The 18,988-nt window shown below is 38.8% G+C and overlaps 1 protein-coding gene across 1 annotated transcript in view; it reads left to right on the top strand.

The window, feature by feature from the left end:
* Positions 1–18,988, top strand: part of PHC3 (polyhomeotic homolog 3) — a 1,036,700-nt gene that overhangs the window by 1,010,670 nt on the left and 7,042 nt on the right. The window contains exons 13-14 of the mRNA XM_053710129.1: positions 412–559; positions 645–873. Coding sequence (XP_053566104.1) covers positions 412–559; positions 645–873 — 377 coding nt within the window. The remainder of the gene's footprint in view (positions 1–411; positions 560–644; positions 874–18,988) is intronic.

Below are 18,988 nucleotides of genomic sequence, written 5' to 3'. Positions count from 1 at the left end.
TTCCTCCATAAAGCAGATAAATGCAACCAGTACAGGGAAACAACAACTTACAGTGACAGTCAATAAAAGCTGTTTACAAACAGCAATGACAGGAGGGATCTTATAAAGGGGTTTTAGTTGCCTGATACCTCAATTGGTTTCCTTCTTGTTTTATGTACAGTTTATTTCATGTATAGTATATTTTAATAATGCTGATTTTGCAGTTTTTCATTATTTTTCACAGTCTATTAAAATCATATTCAGCAACTTTTTTAGGGCAGTGCAGGTACACTATTAAACCTGGAAAATAATTATGATTATACAAAATGTTCTGCTATTTTTTGTTGATCTATTTTAACAATGGTTTCTATCTACTTATATGTTGTGTTTTAATTTATAATACATATAATTTGAAAGTCCCATTTTGTGCAGGTACAACTCAAAGGGCACAAAGCATATTGGACTCTTTAAAACTGGTAAACCATGTCGATGGAACAGAAAAATTGAAGGAAATATTGGACAACGCGGAAGACAACCTAGTAATTCAGGAGAGTTAATTGGAGAACACTTCCTTAGACAGGTCTGTATTTAAATTTAATCAATTTAAATATTTTTTTAAGAAAAATCTGAATAAAGCCTACTAAATTATCCTGTACTTATCACAGCTACCAACTTCCTATTCATGTCCAGATGAAGCTTTAGAGGCTTCCCAAGAAGAATCTACCCCTGTTGCAATGACCACACGTTTACGTCGGCAAAGTGAAAGAGACCATCAGTTGCGGTTTCTCCAAATAAGAAAAGCAACTTCAAATTCTGACCTGCCAGTAAAAAGAAACACTGAACCCTCTCTATGGACAGTTGAAGACGTTTGGACATTCATAAGTTCTTTGCCAGGTACAAATCTTCTTCATCTTGCACTATAGTGGCATTGTAATTAAGTTCATTTCCACATAGAAGCATAGCATATCCAACCTTTTTGCTATCTAAATTAATTTTTTGTTTGTTTTAATGTGCAGTCTATAGGACTCATATCTGGTAAACAATTGAAACAAAAGAAACAAAATGCAATATATGCTTTTATAATAATCTGAAGCATGATAATCATTACTATCAAAGCCCCATTTAAGAAGGAACTTGATTTAGGTGATAGTAAACATTTACTAACATTTTGAACTATTATTTTAAAATAACTTAAAGATCTGATATTTAAACATTCTATTTTTGATGTTGTGTCAGCATCTACTGTAGTTTATAGTCACAGCACAATATTTGTCACTTAATAATCCTGTCTCCTTTCAGGTGGTTGGATGACACACTATCCTTTGCCTTATTAACCTAACTGCAGCCCACCCTCACTTATCCCTATATACCTCTAACTTATATTTACCTTATACCCCTCTGGAAATCCTACTGCAATTTAAACCTAACCAAGAGGACCGCTATTAATCCTGTAGAATTTAAGATCCTGTTCTGCAATTAAAACCTAATTTCATCTTCTCCCTACCATTTTAACCCTAACCATGACCATCAATATTATCTTTTTATCTCCCCAGATATAATGTAAAAGTCATTATTAATGTTTATTTGAGCTACCTTTCCCAACTTTAAAATCATGAATAAGGGGATTATAAAGATTGTAAAGCTTAAGCTCTACATTATTAGCAATGTTGTATATCTTACCACCACAAGTTTACAGTAAAAAGCAATGTAAAAATGTTTTTTTCCATTTTATTTTTAAAACCCCATCATTATGGATTAAAGATTTGTATTCTAAAAAAAAATGTATTTCCAAATAAAGAAAATGTAGATTTGTATTTTTATGTTACACTTCATTTACAATGATAAATAATCACACATGCATGCCTTTTTGACAGCAATCTTATTTAATAGTTTTCAGGTGTAAAGTATGAAATGACACCTCAAATTTTAAAATACAAATGATATAGAACATCCCTAAAATGTAACACAAAATTGTAGAAAACAGCTAACCCCTTCTGAATAACATAGGCCTCTCATGCACCAATGCAGGCAAAAGCTATACATAATGAGGAGTTACAAGGGATACATGAACATTATTGTCCCCTAATGAAACATAGTGGCCTCTCTTGGGGTACCTGGATTGGTGTGACTAATGTAGGAATGAAAAGGGATAGGTTTAATAACTCTAGGAACCAAAAGGGAAGTCAAATATTCAGTTAACAAGATAAATAGATACAAAATGAAAGCACCTGCTCAGTTGCATACATAATAAATCTCTAAGAACTGATTATACTAAGAATTAAAAAATCAGCCAATAGAAATGCAACGGCACCACTATATAGGGCTAGATTATGAGTGGATCGCTATTTATCACTCCCACTAACGCGTTAACTCCGCTAGAAGTAAGCTTTTTGCGCGGATTACAAGAAAGTAAAATGCTTTCGAACAAGTGCTAACCTATATATATATATATATATATATATATAAAACTCACCTGAGTTTTGGGGTATTAGGATACTTATGAATTGCTGACATTTGACAAAGGTGTTTTGTAAACACTGAAACGTTATGTCTTTTTAAATTTTTGAAAGTTTATTAAAAGTTAAATTTTATGTGAACAGTGAGTGCCTTTTTTTGCTGGACCTGTATATATATATAAGTATTAGAACATATTCCCCTATGTGAAGAACATTCAAATGTCAACTATTTACAGTACAAATACAGTTAAGCACTTTATTAAATATGAATATTGCTGAAATATAATTTTACATGTTTTAAGCTATTTGACTGCAGAGGGCTCCAATGCACCTATATATGTCTCTATATGTATACATATATATTTATGTGTTTATATGTGCGTATATATGTCTGTAAATACACATATAAATGCAGAAATGCATATGTACACACACACACACATATATATAAAGGTAGGCCAGCACTCACGGTTGCAGGTTCATCCACCCAGGGTGCTACCATAATATCAATAAGAGCAGGAAATGAGGATGCACTCGCCAGGAGTTTTCAGTGTTACCCTTTAATGTAACGTTTCAGGGTGTTACCCCCTTTGTCAGACAAGACAAAATAACTATATATATATATATATATATATATATATATATATATATATATATATATATATATATATATATATATATACACCCAGAAGCAGAACTTTTTTCACTTTCTGCAATGACATTTTTTTAGTCAAACATTTTCTGCAGGTCATATTGAAATTGAAATTTTAAATTAGGCAGTTATACTAAAGCACCAGCTCAATTGCAATATACTTATTCATTTTTAAAGTTTTATATATTATATTGCAGCAGTTAAAAAAAGGCAGTCATCAATCAATGTTCTGCTGCTTTGCAGTGCTACCCCGTATTTGACTGTCCTCTTCAAACAGTGGATGCACTGTATTAAGGAAAATGTACACAATGCAGCCAGAGCAAAGCTCTGTTTAAAGAGAACAGCCTGTTGTGTAGCAGTGCTGCGAAGCAAAAGTGCTAACAGTTCCCTCATGTCTCCCATTCTTTCTGCAGACATGCTGCATTTGTGTGATGATATCTCAGATCACAGCATGTCCTGCACGTTAAATTCAATTGGACTCAAGCTAATGTGTTTACACCCACGCAAACACCCGCGATAAACTCCTTTTTGCTTGTGAGCAACAGTTCGCATGCCACTTTTAATCTACTCCATCTAGTCTAGGGGGTACCTTGCATTCAAGCTGCAGTGTGCGGCGGTGACCACATGAAGAGGACTTCGGGGACAGAAGATTAGACGTTCAGAAGAAAAGAAGACACATTGAATGGAAGATGGATGAAGACTAGGTTGAAGAGGACAGCTCCAGCAGAGCGCCACCATGGATGAAGATGTATGAAAACTACTGCAATGGATGAAGATGGATAATGACCACTGCAATAGATGAAGGGGAGCACCACCGGAGCTGATCACGTAGACTGATTGAATTTTGGTAGTAGAGTAGAAACTTTGGGGTTTAGCTTAGGGTTTTTTGTTTTTGTGGGGGGGTTGGGTGTCTTTTTTTTTAGAATGTATGGTTTGTTTTAGTATAGACTTCTTTTTAGAATAGGGATTTCTTATTTCTCTTGTAAGGTGTATCCAGTCCACGGGTTCATCCATTACTTGTGGGAAATTCTCCTTCCCAACAGGAAGTTGCAAGAGGACACCCACAGCAGAGCTGTCTACATAGCTCCTCCCCTAACTGCCACCCCCAGTCATTCTCTTGCAACTCTCGACAAGATAGGAAGTATCAAGAGATGGTGACTTAGTGTAGTTTTACCTTCAATCAAAAGTTTGTTATTTTTAAACGGTACCGGCGTTGTACTGTTTTGCTCTCAAGCAGAAATTAGAAGAAGAATTCTGCCTGGAGGTTTTATGATCTTAGCGGTTTGTAACTAAGGTCCATTGCTGTTCTCACACATAACTGAAGTGTATGGGACAACTTCAGTTGGGGGAACGGTCTGCAGATTACCTGCTTTGAGGTATGTTCAGTATTTTTATTTCTAGAGAGATGAATAAGTTCTAGAAAATGCTGACAGAGCCTTGTGTATTTGAGGTAAGCCTGATGCAGTGATTTAACAGCGACTGGGATCATGCTTACAAAACAGGGTAATACTCATGTTAATATTCATATTACTTAGTGACAAAACGTTTACATGACTTCATAAATAGGACGTCTTTTCTCTGAGGGAGATAAGTCTTTATTTGGGGCCTAGTTTCCACATGGCTAGTCAGATACTCCTAGGAGTATTTTCTTAAGGCCCCTCTGGCATCCAGTACATGGTGGGAGGGGCCTATTTTAGCGCTCTAGATGCGCAGTTTTAATTCAGACTGAGACATCCAGCTTCCCTAGAGCAGTCCTCTGGCATTTGAGGACCTTTACAAAGGGTTATTTCTGTACAAAATCGTATTTGAGGGCAGGTAGGAGCCTCAGCAGAGCTGTGGCAAGGTGCTCAACTGTCTTTTAATGTTTTTTAATGTTTTTTCAATCCGGTTTGGGGCCTAAGGGGTTAATCATCCATTTGCAAGTGGGTGCAATGTTGCTTTAGTCCCTTACCAAATGTACTGAAATTTCTATAAACTATAAAGACCATATTATGGCGCTTAAAGATTTATCTCCAGCGGATTCTCTGACTGAAAAGAGAGAGATTATGCCATCTAGCTCTCCCCATGTGTCAGAACCTATAACTCCCGCTCAAGTGACCCCAAGTACATCTAGTGCGTCTAATTCTTTTACCTTACAGGACATGGCGGCAGTTATGAATGCTACCCTCTCAGAGGTATTTTCCAAACTGCCAGGGCTACAAGGAAAGCGAGACAGCTCTGGGGCTAGAACTAATACAGAGCTTTCTGACGCTTTAATGCCTGTGTCCGATATACCCTCACAATACTCAGAAGCCGAGGCAGGTGAGCTTCATTCTGTGGGTGACATTTCAGACTCAGGGAAGGCGTTACTTCAGTCTGATTCTGAAATGACAGCGTTTAAATTTAAGCTTGAACACCTCCGCTTATTACTTAGGGAGGATGACTGTGACCCCATTGTGGTTCCAGAGAAATTGTGTAAAATGGACAAATACATTGCAGTGCCTGTTTACACTGATGTTTTTCCAGTCCCTAAGAGGTTTTTGGAAATTATTACTAAGGAATGGGATAGACCAGGTGTGCCGTTCTCTCCCCCTCCTGTTTCCCATAGATGCCGCCATACGGGACTTGTGGCAGACGGTTACTAAGGTGGAGGGAGCAGTCTCTACCCTAGCTAAGCGTACAACTATCCCCGTCGAGGACAGTTGTGCCTTCCTAGATCCTATGGATAAAAAATTTGAGTGTCTCCTTAAGAAAAATTTTATACATCAAGGTTTTATTCTCCAGCCTCTTGCATGCATTGCCCCAGTTACTGCTGCAGCGGCTTTTTGGTTTGAGTCTCTTGAGGAGGATCTACAGGTGGAGACCCCGTTAGATGATATTCTAGACAGGATTAAAGCTCTTAAGTTAGCTAACTCCTTTATTTCTGATGCCATTTTTCATTTAGCCAAGCTAACGGCTAAGAATTCAGGTTTTGCCATTTTGGCGCGTAGGGCGCTATGGCTTAAGTCCTGGTCAGCAGACGTTACTTCAAAGTCTAAGCTTCTTAACATCCCCTTCAAGGGACAGACCCTATTCGTGCCTGGTCTGAAGGAGATAATTTATGATATTACTGGAGGAAAAGGTCACACCCTTCCTCAGGATAGGTCCAATAAGTTAAGGACCAAAGAGAATAATTTTCGTTCCTTTCGAAACTTCAAGAGTGGCGCAGCTTCAGTTTCCTCTAATGCAAAACAAGAGGGAAATTTCGCCCAGTCCAAACCAGTCTGGAGACCTAACCAGGCTTGGAACAAGGGGAAGCAGGCCAAGAAACCTGCGGCTGCCTCTAAAGACAGCATGAAGGAGTAGCCCCGATCCGGGACCGGATCTAGCAGGGGGCAGACTTTCTCTCTTCGCCCAGGCTTGGGCAAGAGATGTCCAGGATCCCTGGGTATTAGAGATTGTTTCCCAGGGATATCTTCTGGACTTCAAAGCTTCATCTCCAGAGGGGAGATTTCATCTCTCACAATTATCTGTAAACCAGATAAAGAGAGAGGCATTCTTACGTTGTGTTCAAGACCTACTGGTTATGGGAGTGATCCACCCAGTTCCAAGGGAGGAACAAAGCAGGGCTTCTATTCAAATCTGTTTATAGTTCCCAAAAAAGATGGAACTTTCAGACCAATCTTGGATCTCAAGATCCTAAACAAATTTCTCAGGGTCCCATCCTTCAAGATGGAGACTATCCGGACCATCCTCCCTATGATCCAGGAGGGTCAATATATGACTACCATGGACTTAAAGGATGCTTATCTCCACATTCCGATTCACAGAGATCATCATCAGTTCCTCAGGTTCGCCTTCTTAGACAGGCATTACCAGTTTGTGGCTCTTCCCTTCGGGTTAGCCACGGCACCAAGAATCTTTACGAAGGTTCTAGGGTCCCTACTGGCGGTTCTAAGGCCATGGGGCATAGCGGTGGCTCCTTACCTAGACGACATTCTGATACAGGCGTCAACTTTTCAAATCGCCAAGTCCCATACGGTCATTGTTCTGGCCTTTCTGAGGTCTCACGGGTGGAAGGTGAACAAAGAAAATAGTTCTCTCTCCCCTCTCACAAGAGTTTCCTTCCTAGGAACACTGATAGATTCAGTAGAAATGAAAATTTTTCTGACAGAGGTCAGGTTATCAAAGCTCCTAACTTCCTGCCGTGCTCTTCATTCCACTTCTCGGCCGTCAGTGGCTCAGTGTATGGAAGTAATCGGCCTAATGGTAGCGGCAATGGACATAGTTCCGTTTGCCTGCCTACATCTCAGACCACTGCAACTTTGCATGCTCAAGCAGTGGAATGAGGACTACACAGATTTGTCCCCTCTGCTAAATCTGGATCAAGAGACCAGGGATTCTCTTCTCTGGTGGTTATCTCGGGTCCATCTGTCCAGGGGAATGAGTTTCTGCAGGCCAGACTGGACTATAGTGATGACAGATGCCAGCCTTCTGGGCTGGGCGCGCAGTCTGGAACTCCCTGAAGGCTCAGGGTTCGTGGACTCAGGAGGAAGCCCTCCTTCCGATAAACATTCTGGAACTGAGAGCAATATTCAATGCTCTTCAGGCTTGGCCTCAACTAGCTGAGGTCAGGTTCATCAGATTTCACTCGGACAATATCACGACTGTAGCCTATATCAACCATCAGGGGGGAACAAGAAGCCCCCTGGCAATGTTGGAGGTTTCAAAGATAATTCTATGGGCAGAGGTTCACTCTTGCCATCTCTCAGCTATCCATATCCCAGGAGTAGAGAACTGGGAGGCGGATTTTCTAAGTCGGCAGACTTTTCATCCGGGGGAGTGGGAGCTCCATCCGGAGGTATTTGCCCAGCTGATTCAACTATGAGGCAAACCAGAACTGGATCTGATGGCGTCTCGTCAGAACGCCAAGCTTCCTTGTTACGGGTCCAGGTCAAGGGATCCCCAGGCAGCGCTGATAGATGCTCTAGCAGTGCCCTGGTCCTTCAGCCTGGCTTATGTGTTCCCACCATTTCCTCTCCTCCCTCGTCTGATTGCCAAGATCAAGCAGGAGAGAGCTTCTGTGATTTTGATAGCATCTGCGTGGCCACGCAGGACTTGGTATGCAGATCTGGTGGACATGTCATCCCTTCCACCATGGACTCTGCCGCTGAGGCAGGACCTTCTACTCCAAGGTCCATTCAAACATCCAAATCTAATTTCTCTGCGGCTGACTGCTTGGAGATTGAACAATTGATTTTATCAAAACGTGGTTTCACCGAGTCGGTCATTGATACCTTAATTCAGGCTTGAAAGCCTGTCACTAGGAAAATCTATCATAAGATATGGTGTAAATATCTTCATTGGTGTGAATCCAAGGGTTACTCATGGAGTAAGGTCAGGATTCCTAGGATATTATCCTTTCTCCAAGAAGGATTGGAGAAGGGATTGTCAGCTAGTTCCTTAAAGGGACAGATTTCTGCTCTGTCTATTCTTCTGCACAAACGTCTGGCAGATGTTCCAGATGTTCAGGCGTTTTGTCAGGCTTTAGTTAGAATCAAGCCTGTGTTTAAACCTGTTGCTCCGCCATGGAGTTTAAATTTAGTTCTTAAAGTTCTTCAAGGGGTTCCGTTTGAACCTCTGCATTCCATAGATATCAAGCTTTTATCTTGGAAAGTTTTGTTTTTGGTAGCTATCTCTTCGGCTCAAAGAGTTTCAGAGTTATCTGCCTTACAGTGTGATTCCCCTTATCTGATCTTCCATGCAGATAAGGTAGTTTTGCGTACCAAACCTGGGTTTCTTCCTAAGGTGGTATCTAATAAGAATATCAATCAGGAGATTGTTGTTCCGTCACTGTGTCCTAATCTTTCTTCAAAGAAGGAACGTCTATTACACAATCTTGACGTGGTTCGTGCTTTAAAGTATTATTTACAAGCTACTAAGGATTTTCATCAAACATCTGCATTGTTTGTTGTCTACTCTGGACAGAGGAGAGGCCAAAAGGCTTCGGCATCTTCTCTTTCTTTTTGGCTGAGAAGCATAATCCGTTTAGCTTATGAGACTGCTGGCCAGCAGCCTCCTGAAAGAATTACAGCTCATTCCACTAGAGCGGTAGCTTCCACATGGGCTTTTAAAAATGAGGCCTCTGTTGAACAGATTTGTAAGGTGGCGACTTGGTCTTCGCTTCATACTTTTTCTAAATTCTACAAATTTGATACTTTTGCTTCCTCTGAGGCTATTTTTGGGAGAAAGGTCTTACAGGCAGTGGTGCCTTCCTTGTCCCTCCCTTCATCCGTGTCCTAAAGCTTTGGTATTGGTATCCCACAAGAAATGGATGAACCCGTGGACTGGATACACCTTACAAGAGAAAACAAAATTTATGCTTACCTGATAAATTTCTTTCTCTTGTGGTATATCCAGTCCACGGCCCGCCCTGTCACTTTAAGGCAGGTGTTTTTTATTTTTAAACTACAGTCACCACTGCACCCTATAGTTTCTCCTTTTTCTTGCTTGTCTTCGGTCGAATGACTGGGGGTGGCAGTTAGGGGAGGAGCTATGTAGATAGCTCTGCTGTGGGTGTCCTCTTGCAACTTCCTGTTGGGAAGGAGAATATCCCACAAGTAATGGATGAACCCGTGGACTGGATACACCACAAGAGAAAGAAATTTATCAGGTAAGCATAAATTTTGTTTTTTGATTCACAAAAGAACTGTAATCGCTTTAGGGCAATGCCTTACCAAATGCCCTTTTTTTAGATAGATTATTTTTTTTTAGAATGGAGATTTATTTATTTTTTATTGGGCAAAGGAACTTAATTATTTTAGAGCAATGACAATGCCTAACCAAATGCACTTTTCAGGGCAATCTATTTTAGGATAGGGTTTTTTTTAGATTAGTTTATTAGAGTAGGTATTTATTTTGTGAATTGGGCAAACGAACTTAATCACTTTAGGTCTTTATGATAGTTTTTTTTTTTTAATAGGGATTTTTTGTATTGAAGTAAAATAGCTATACTTGCTTTAGGGCAATACCCTACCATATGCCCCTCAGAGCAATTGCTAGTGTAGGTTTTTTAAGATAGTCTTTTTTTGGGGGGTGGGGGTTACTTTGGTTTTAGAATAGGGATTTGTTTTAGTTAAAGAGCTGTAATAACTTTAGGGCAATGCTCAACAAAATGCCCTTTTTAGTGTTAGTATAGGGCTTTTTATTTTGGGGTGAATTTTTTTAAGGGGTCTTAAGCTTTAATATTGGCCTGTTTTATTTTTGGGGCTTATTTTTTAATAAAGTGTTATACTTTATATTTACTGTAAATATTTTACTTTCCACATAGCAGAATATGTTCTAAGTATTAGATAACCCTATAATATATCTGTATATATCTATACCAATATATAATCATTTATATTAATATATATTTATAGATATATATTGTACCAAAATACCATCAGATATATGTGGAAATATGTATTTATGAATAAATAGAACATATTCTGCTATGTGAAGAAGATTCATATTTTCATGTTGAGTATATGCGATCGGGTTTGCGTCTGAGTAGGGTGTTGTGATATTCTAATTTCAGCTTTTTGCGTGCATTGGGTTAGCATGCAAGTGAAAACTTTTTACTTTCAACTTGTAATATGAGCGCTACCTGACACGTGCAAAAAATGTACATCTAGCGTAATTAGTGCGCGAGTAGGAGCTTGTAATCTGGCCCAAAAAAGGCTGCTAGGGCGTCAAACTTGTTCTAATAACTGGACACTGCAGGTTTGTCTTAGTGTTACACTGTCCAGCATCAACCTCTGGCAAGGCATTAAGCGTCTCTGGCAACAAAGGGGAGACCGGTATTACGTTCCAGCTAGAGGGAGAAGTTTGTTTAGCATTCATCTCTTCTGTAGGAGCTAGCTGTTCTACACAAGCAGAAGGGGCCACACCTTCTGCAAATTCCAGAAGCCCTTCACCTTTTACCGCTCTCCTGTTCTGTCACCCAATGAGACTGAATTCGCAGTATCTTATGCAGCTTCTGTTTCAAGTCTTCAAAATGCCTCTGGAGGAGTTTCTGTACTTCCATCTCCCAAATAGTGATAGCATCCATATTTACCTCCAAACAAGGCTGTCTCAAGATAAACACCATAGAAGTGAATGTCCACAGCACTTATCTTTTAAAAGTTAATCACTTTATTTCATGACAAAAAAGTAGCGACGTTTCGGGATCAGTATCCCTTATTCATGCTATTCATATAATACACTGAAATGCCTTTTAAACACTTTGTTTCGCACCATTTAAAATTTACCTCTGGCGCCATCTGCTGTTTCATTTTAGTACAACATTTTTTAGAACATAAACCATTTTTCTTTTTTGCTTAACAATTTAATTACAGCACACATCTAAAAAAAATAATAAATACACGTTATTAACTAAATGCAATACCACTCAACTGACTGGGTATATTAGTTAAATATTCTTACTATGTCCTTCTATTGGCTAAACACCTGTTACCAAAATATTGACCACTCAAACCCCCTATTCAATCCATTTGGGACCATTGTCCCCAATCTATGTATCCAATACATTTCTTTCTATTTTAGGAGTTTTTCACGGTCACCTCCCTTCCTTTGAGGGCCTTCATAATCAATTACTTTCCATCTCAACTGGCTAATGCTGTGTCCCTTTTCTAAGAAGTGTAATTTGTTATGTAGTACACTGCGCCTAGTTGAGCATACAAGCTCACTATAAAAGATCCCCTAACAAGATCTGGTGCAAAAAGTTAACTAAAAGCACAAGAAATAGGAGCGCCAAAGGCTAAAGTATGAGATCAGGAAGTAAGAAATAGTCTCAGTGGACTTTAGATATTGGACATATAAGTGAGCATATAAATGAAACTATTAAAACATATTTATTAACATATACATTAAAACATATCCCATAACCTAAAAATTACACAAGTATCTGTATGGAAACGTTGGGAAGCCAAAAACCAGACACAACTGGATGTGGCTACTCTTAAACAATGGTGTGCAAGATAGTATTAAAAAATAAAATAAAGAGTATCCTTAAAAATGATTGTTCTCAAAAATAAATGTCTTTTATCACCTTGGTGTAAAAAAATAACATGTACACGTGATTGAAAAACTGTCTAGGAAAAAAATATATATATATATATCCATTCGGAAAAAAATATCAGTTAATCCTAGTGACCAGTGGATGCTGGATGGAAAGTTGGATAGAAAGTTCTCTTAATCCGTTATCCTGGAAATGTCACAGCAATCCTGGATGATGTGTGATGTTAGTGTGGAAAAAAAATTATATATATATATAATGGTGACGATCATCAGTAGTAAGGTACCTAAAAAGCAAATAGAAAAGACAACATGTGCAAAAAATGTGGAGTATACTGAAATATAGCTCACCAAATATGTTAGACGATCCCTGGGGAAGAAATACAAGCCTCACAAATCCTGGTAAAGGTTAGGTCAATGCGTTTCGGCCTTTGAGAGGGCCTTTTTCAAGACATCAGGGATCATCTAACATATTTGGTGAGCTATTTTTCAATATACTCCACCTTTTAGATGATTTTTTGCACATGTTGTCTTTTCTATTTTTCTTTTTAGGTACCTTACCGCAGATCTTCGTCACCATTATTTTTATTTTATTTTTATTTTTCAACACTAACATCACACATCATCCCGGATTGCTGTGACATTTCCAGGATAACGGATAAAGAGAATTTTCTATCCAACTTTCCATTCAGCATCCACTGGTCACTAGGATTAACTGATAATTTTTTTCCGATTAGCAGTAATTTGAAGAAAGGATTAATAAAAACAAGTCTATACGGAAAACCTACAGCAGGTAACACAATCCTTGATTTCCGTTCCTGCCATCCATGACATACATTGCATGGTATACCTAAAGGACAATACATTAGAGCCAAAAGGAATTAAAAGGTGCTAACCAGGAGAAATATTTAGAAGAAGCATATGAAATTACTAGATGACTTAAAACAGAGGGAGAAGTAGATAGTATACCTAGAGAGGAATTACTTCAATATAAAGTTAAATCTTCCAATAAGAGACCAAACAAACCTACATCTGTGACTACTTACAGCTTAGAGTGCAATGGAATATGTAATATAATTAAAGAATCTATGCCATGTTATATACTGACCCTATACTCAAATCCCTTGTTCAGGAAGGGTTTTAATTTATTTCTAAAAAAAAAAAAAAAAGTAAATCCATAGCTATGTTTCTCTGTCAGATTTACCCAAGAGATCACAAACTTGTTGGCTTACACAAGAAAAAGGGTAGACAGATACACAAAACCTGTGAGTTTGTAAAGGAAGGAGATACCTTTACCTCTTCAAGGTGTAATCAGGAATATAAAATTAACTTTTTTATTACATGTGCACATGTACACATGTAGTATACTTACTTACCAGTAGGGGTTGCCTCAAAGAATTTGTAGGAAAAACAAAGAGACCTCTCAAAGATAGGTTCTTGAAACATATAATGTCCATAGAAGACCCAAACTCTGCAAGACATTTTAAGAAATTCCACAATTCCAATGCAAAGGAGAGGTGACAGGAAGAGTAAATTGAAATTGTGAGACATTTACTGGATATTTACTCTACAGAGAGCTGTTCCATAGGCCTTGAATACCTGGACAGACGTAGATCTGTATGTATAATACTGTAATATTCTGATATATGATCATTTAATTAATTTCGGTATCATTAAGTATTTGAAACAGAACATACTGTATATAGGGAATGGATTTAAAGGTTAAGTTGAAGTTAAGAAATTTACAGTAAATCATAGATTACTAATATGCTAAATGTTGGTAAATACTGTAAGCATTGCAGTATTTTTCTATCCTTAAAGGGATACTAAACCCATTTTTTTCTTTAATGATTCAGATAGAGCATGCAATTTTAAAGGGACAGTCTACACCAGAATTGTTATTGTTTAAAAAGATAGATAATCCCTTTATTACCCATTCCCCAGTTTTGCATAACCAACACAGTTATATTAATACTAGTTGGTAAGCCTGCCCAGAGGGCAGTCTATGTGTTGTTAATAAACAAAAATAAAAAAATTGAACTACAGAAAAAAATAAACAAATTATCAAAAATAAAAAAATTAAACCTAATCCCTATGAAAATTAAAAAGCCCCCCCAAATAAAAAACACCCCCTAATCTAATGCTTAACTACCAATAGCCCTTAAAATGGCTTTTTGTAGGGCATTGCCCTAAGTTAATCAGCTCTTTTGCAGTTACCAAAAATTCTAAGTCCCTCCTAACAGTAAAACCCACCACCCCACCTTTTTGTAGGGCATTGCCCTAAGTTAATCAGCTCTTTTGCAGTTACCAAAAATTCTAAGTCCCTCCTAACAGTAAAACCCACCACCCCACCTTTTTGTAGGGCATTGCCCTAAGTTAATCAGCTCTTTTGCAGTTACCAAAAATTCTAAGTCCCTCCTAACAGTAAAACCCACCACCCACCAAACCCCCCAAAATAAATAAACCTAACACTAAAAAAACCTAAAGTATTCATTGCCCTGAAAAGGGCATTTGTATTGGCTCTTTTGCTGTCCATCCATAATCTAATAAAAACCATAAAACAAAAACCTAAGTCTAACCCCAAAAAATTAAACCTACGTTTAAATTAAGCTAAAGTTACAAAAAATAAAAAAAGCTAACATTACAGAACATAAAAAAACAAATTACCAAAGTTTAAAAAATTATACCTATTCCCTATGAAAATAAAAAAGCCCCCCAAAATAAAAACACCTCCTACTATAAGAATAAACTACCAGTAGCCCTTAAAAGGACTTTTTGCAGGGCATTGTCACAAGATAAACAGCTCTTTTACATTAAAAATAAACAAAGTACCCCCTAACAGTAAAACCCTCCACCCACCAAACCCCCCAAAATTAAAAAAAATAACACTAAAAAACCTAAACTACCCGTTGCCCTGAAAAGAGCATTTGTTGGGCATTGCCCTTAAAAGCGCATTTAGCTCTATAAAAAAAAAAAAAACCTAAGTCTAACCCCCAGGTTGGTGCTCACCGTTCCTAAAGTCCGGCAAGTGGTGATCTCTTCTTTCTTATTCCAGGAACATTTGGCACGGAGCGGAGGGCGGAGCTGAAGACTGGCGACCCTGAAACTGAAGACCAGCGACCCTGGAACTGAAGACCGGCGGCCATGGAGCCATGGAGCGTGGAGGATCCTCTTCGTACGATTGCCGCCGTACACTGGATAGTGAATTCAAGGTACGCGATTAAAAATGGTGTCCCTTGAATTCCTATTGGCTGATTTGAATTCAAATCAGCCAATAGGATGAGAGATACTCAAATCATATTGGCTGTTCAAATCAGTCAATAGGATGAGAGCTACTGAAGTTCTATTGGCTGATTTGAATAGCCAATAGAATTTCAGTAGCGCTCCTCCTATTGGCTGATTTGAACAGCCAATAGGATTTGAGTAGCTCTCATCCTATTGGCTGATTTGAATTTGAAGACTCAAATCAGCCAATAGGAATTCAAGGGACGCCATCTTTAATCGCGTACCTTGAATTCACTATTCAGTGTACGGCGGCTATCGTACAAAGAGGATCCTCCACAGTAGCTGGTCTTCAGTTACAGGGTCACCGGTCTTCAGCTCCGCGGTCATGGGTCTTCAGCTCCGCCGTCCACTCCGCGCAGGATGTTCCTGGAAGAAGAAAGAAGAGGTCACCGCTTGGAAGAAGACTTCACCGCAAGGGACAGGACCGTCTCTGCCGGACTTCAGGAATGGTGAGTACCAACCTGGTGGTTAGATGGGGGTTAAAAATGTTTTTATTTAGATTAGGGTGGGCATTTTGTAAAAGAGCTAAATGCCCTTTTAAGGGCAATGCCATTTTCAGGGCAATGGGTAGTTTAGGTTTTTTAGTGTTAGTTTTTTATTTTGGGGGGTTTGGTGGGTGGGGGGTTTACTGTTAGGGGGGACTTTGTGTATTTTTTATGTAAAAGAGCTGTTTATCTTGGGGCAATACCCTGCAAAAAGCCCTTTCAAGGGCTACTGGCAGTTTATTCTTAGATTAGGGGGTGTTTTTATTTTGGGGGGGCTTTTTCATTTTCATAGAGATTAGGTTTAATTTTGTAATTTTGTAACTTTAGTATTTTTTTGTTTAGGTAATTTGTGTTAATTTAGGGGGTGTTAGGTTAGGGGGCTTAGTAACTATTATTATTTTTTTTAAATAACTTTTATTGAGGTTTTGCGATACAAACATCATACATTGAACGCCTTATAAAATCAAGGTCAAATATACCATTATACAGGAAACAGTAACATTTGTAAGATAAGGGATAAATACAACAGTGGATAATAGTAGCAAAGCTTCTCAAACCCCTATTTTATAATATTTTTAGTTTAATTGGCTGACTAATTGTCAGGCCACTTATTGACCATTTTGGATGAGTGAACTGAATTATATATGTTAGTCAGAAGGACAGCCACTTTTGGGCTTTATAGTAGTTGGTGGGAGACAGCAGGTGAGCACCGCTTGGAGTATAGAGGGAGGGGGAGGCTGTGGGGGAGTTGGTTTCTGATATGGCACCAGACCGTGGTGTAAAATTAAGTAACATAATACATGGGTCTCTTAAAGAGAAATATTGGCGCCTCCATTGAAAAGTGACCTAAACCGCTACAGTTAGGCCATTGAGAGCATAATATAAACAGACTTGTATAACGTATATCGCCTGGGAAAATAGTATACCAAGATTAAATCATTTTAGGGTGGGTTGAGATATCGAGCTAGGGATGTATGGATGCTTTAAACTCAGGTGCTTAGAGAGGACTAGATGTGGATTGACAGTCTATGTAGGTTTCGAGCACCTGAGTTACATACGTGCTTTAAAAATATATATGTTAAATTCTTTAAGGCTAAATGTATTAAACAATTTAAATTGGATACTTGAGTATAAGTGCAAACCGAACAGTAAAAACAATCCTTCCATAAGTAAAATGGTAAAATGGAGTATAAACAATTTGTTATAAGGTCATCCTCTATAGTACCTCCCAATGTGAGCCTCACAGTGAGTAAGGAACCACACTGCCAGGGGGCTTAGTAATTTAATTAGTTATTTGCGTTCTGGGATTTGGTGGTTTAAGGGGTTAATAGGTTAATTAGGTTTATTGCGATGTGAGGGATTTGCGGTTTAGGGGTTAATAGGGTAAATAGGTTTATTGCGATGTGGGAGTTTTGCGGTTTAGGGGTTAATAGGTTAATTATGTTTATTGCGATGTGAGGATTTTGCGGTTTAGGGGTTACTAGGGTAATTAGGTTTATTGCAATGTGGGGGTTTTGCGGTTAAGGGGTTAATAGGGTAATTAGGTTTATTGCGATGTGGGTGGTTGATGGTTAAGGGATTAAGGGGTTAATTACTTTATTATTTTGCGATGTGTGGGTTTGCAGTGTATGTGTTAATACTTCGTATGGGAGGTTCGTTTTTTTTTTGTTATACTTTGTGCAGGCGGTATTTTTTATTTTTTTTTGTAATGCACCATTTGCCTTCACTGCATCCCGGTGGATTCCGAAAATGGCGAAGCTGCATCCAGGTGAATTCTTTTGGCTGCCTCGCACTGCCAACATTCCATTGAGAATGTGTGCACAACTGCCGACGGCGATGGACATTACAAACGCAATTATAGTATAGATATGTTTTACCTCTGTGATTACCTTGTATCTAAGCCTCTGCAGACTGCCCCCTTATTTCAGTACTTTTAAAAGACATGCAGTGTAGCCAATCAGTGCAGACTCCTAAATAACTATACAGGAGTAAGCACAATGTTATCTTTATGACACACATGAACTAACACTGTCTAACTGTGAAAAACTTTAAAAATGCTCTAAGCTAAGAGGCGGTTTTCAACGGTTTAGAAATCAGTTTGAGCCTAGCTAGGTTTAGCTTTTCAAAAATACCACCAAGGGAACAAAGCAAATTTGATGATAAAAGTAAACTGGACAGTTGTTTAAAATTGCATACCCTGGGGGGTAGTTATTAAGCCGTCAACCTCAAATACGCTGGAATTCCGCAGCGTATTTGTGGCGAGGTTGATTCGCCTTAGTTATCAAAGGCTAGATACCGGCAAAAGTAGAATTTTGTGACGTAAGCTTCGATCCGCCGGACTCAGTCCGACACAGATCGATTCTTACGTCACTCCAGATGTTCCGCACACAAATGCGGCACAATCTGACTACTTTTGCTAGTTATCAAAAAACTAGCAGGTACGCTCGGCACTTTTACGGCCCAGCGTACCTGGTTTTCAAACTGCCACCCTGGAGGCGGCGGATCCCATTGATTTCTATGGGAGATGTCTGCACCTAACACCCTAACATGTACCCCGAGTCTAAACACCACTAATCTGTCCCTCCTACACCGCCGCAACTAAATAAAGTTATTACCCCCTAAACCGCCGCTCCCGGAGCCCACCGCAAGCTACTCTATACATATTAACCCCTAAACCGCAGCTCCCGGAGCACACCGCAACTATAATAAATGTATTAACCCCTAAACCGCCACTCCCGGAGCCCACCGCAAGCTACTCTATACATATTAACCCCTAAACCGCCGCTCCCGGAGCCCACCGCAACTATAATATATGTATTAACCCCTAAACCTCCGCTCCCTGACCCTGCCGCAACCTATATTAAATTTATTAACCCCTAATCTGCCCCCCCTACACCGTCGCCACCTATAATAAATTTATTAACCCCTATCCTACCCCCCACTACACCGCCGCCACTGTAATAAATTTATTAACCCCTAAACCTAAGTCTAACAATAACCCTAACACCCCCCTAACTTAAATATTAATTAAATAAATCTAAATAATATTTCTATTATGAACTAAATTAATCCTATTTAAAGCTAAATACTTACATTTAAAATAAACCCTAATATAG

This window comes from Bombina bombina, chromosome 4 (genome assembly GCF_027579735.1).
Source record: "Bombina bombina isolate aBomBom1 chromosome 4, aBomBom1.pri, whole genome shotgun sequence".
Taxonomy (NCBI): domain Eukaryota; kingdom Metazoa; phylum Chordata; class Amphibia; order Anura; family Bombinatoridae; genus Bombina; species Bombina bombina.
This window is presented reverse-complemented; position numbering and strand designations above follow the sequence as displayed.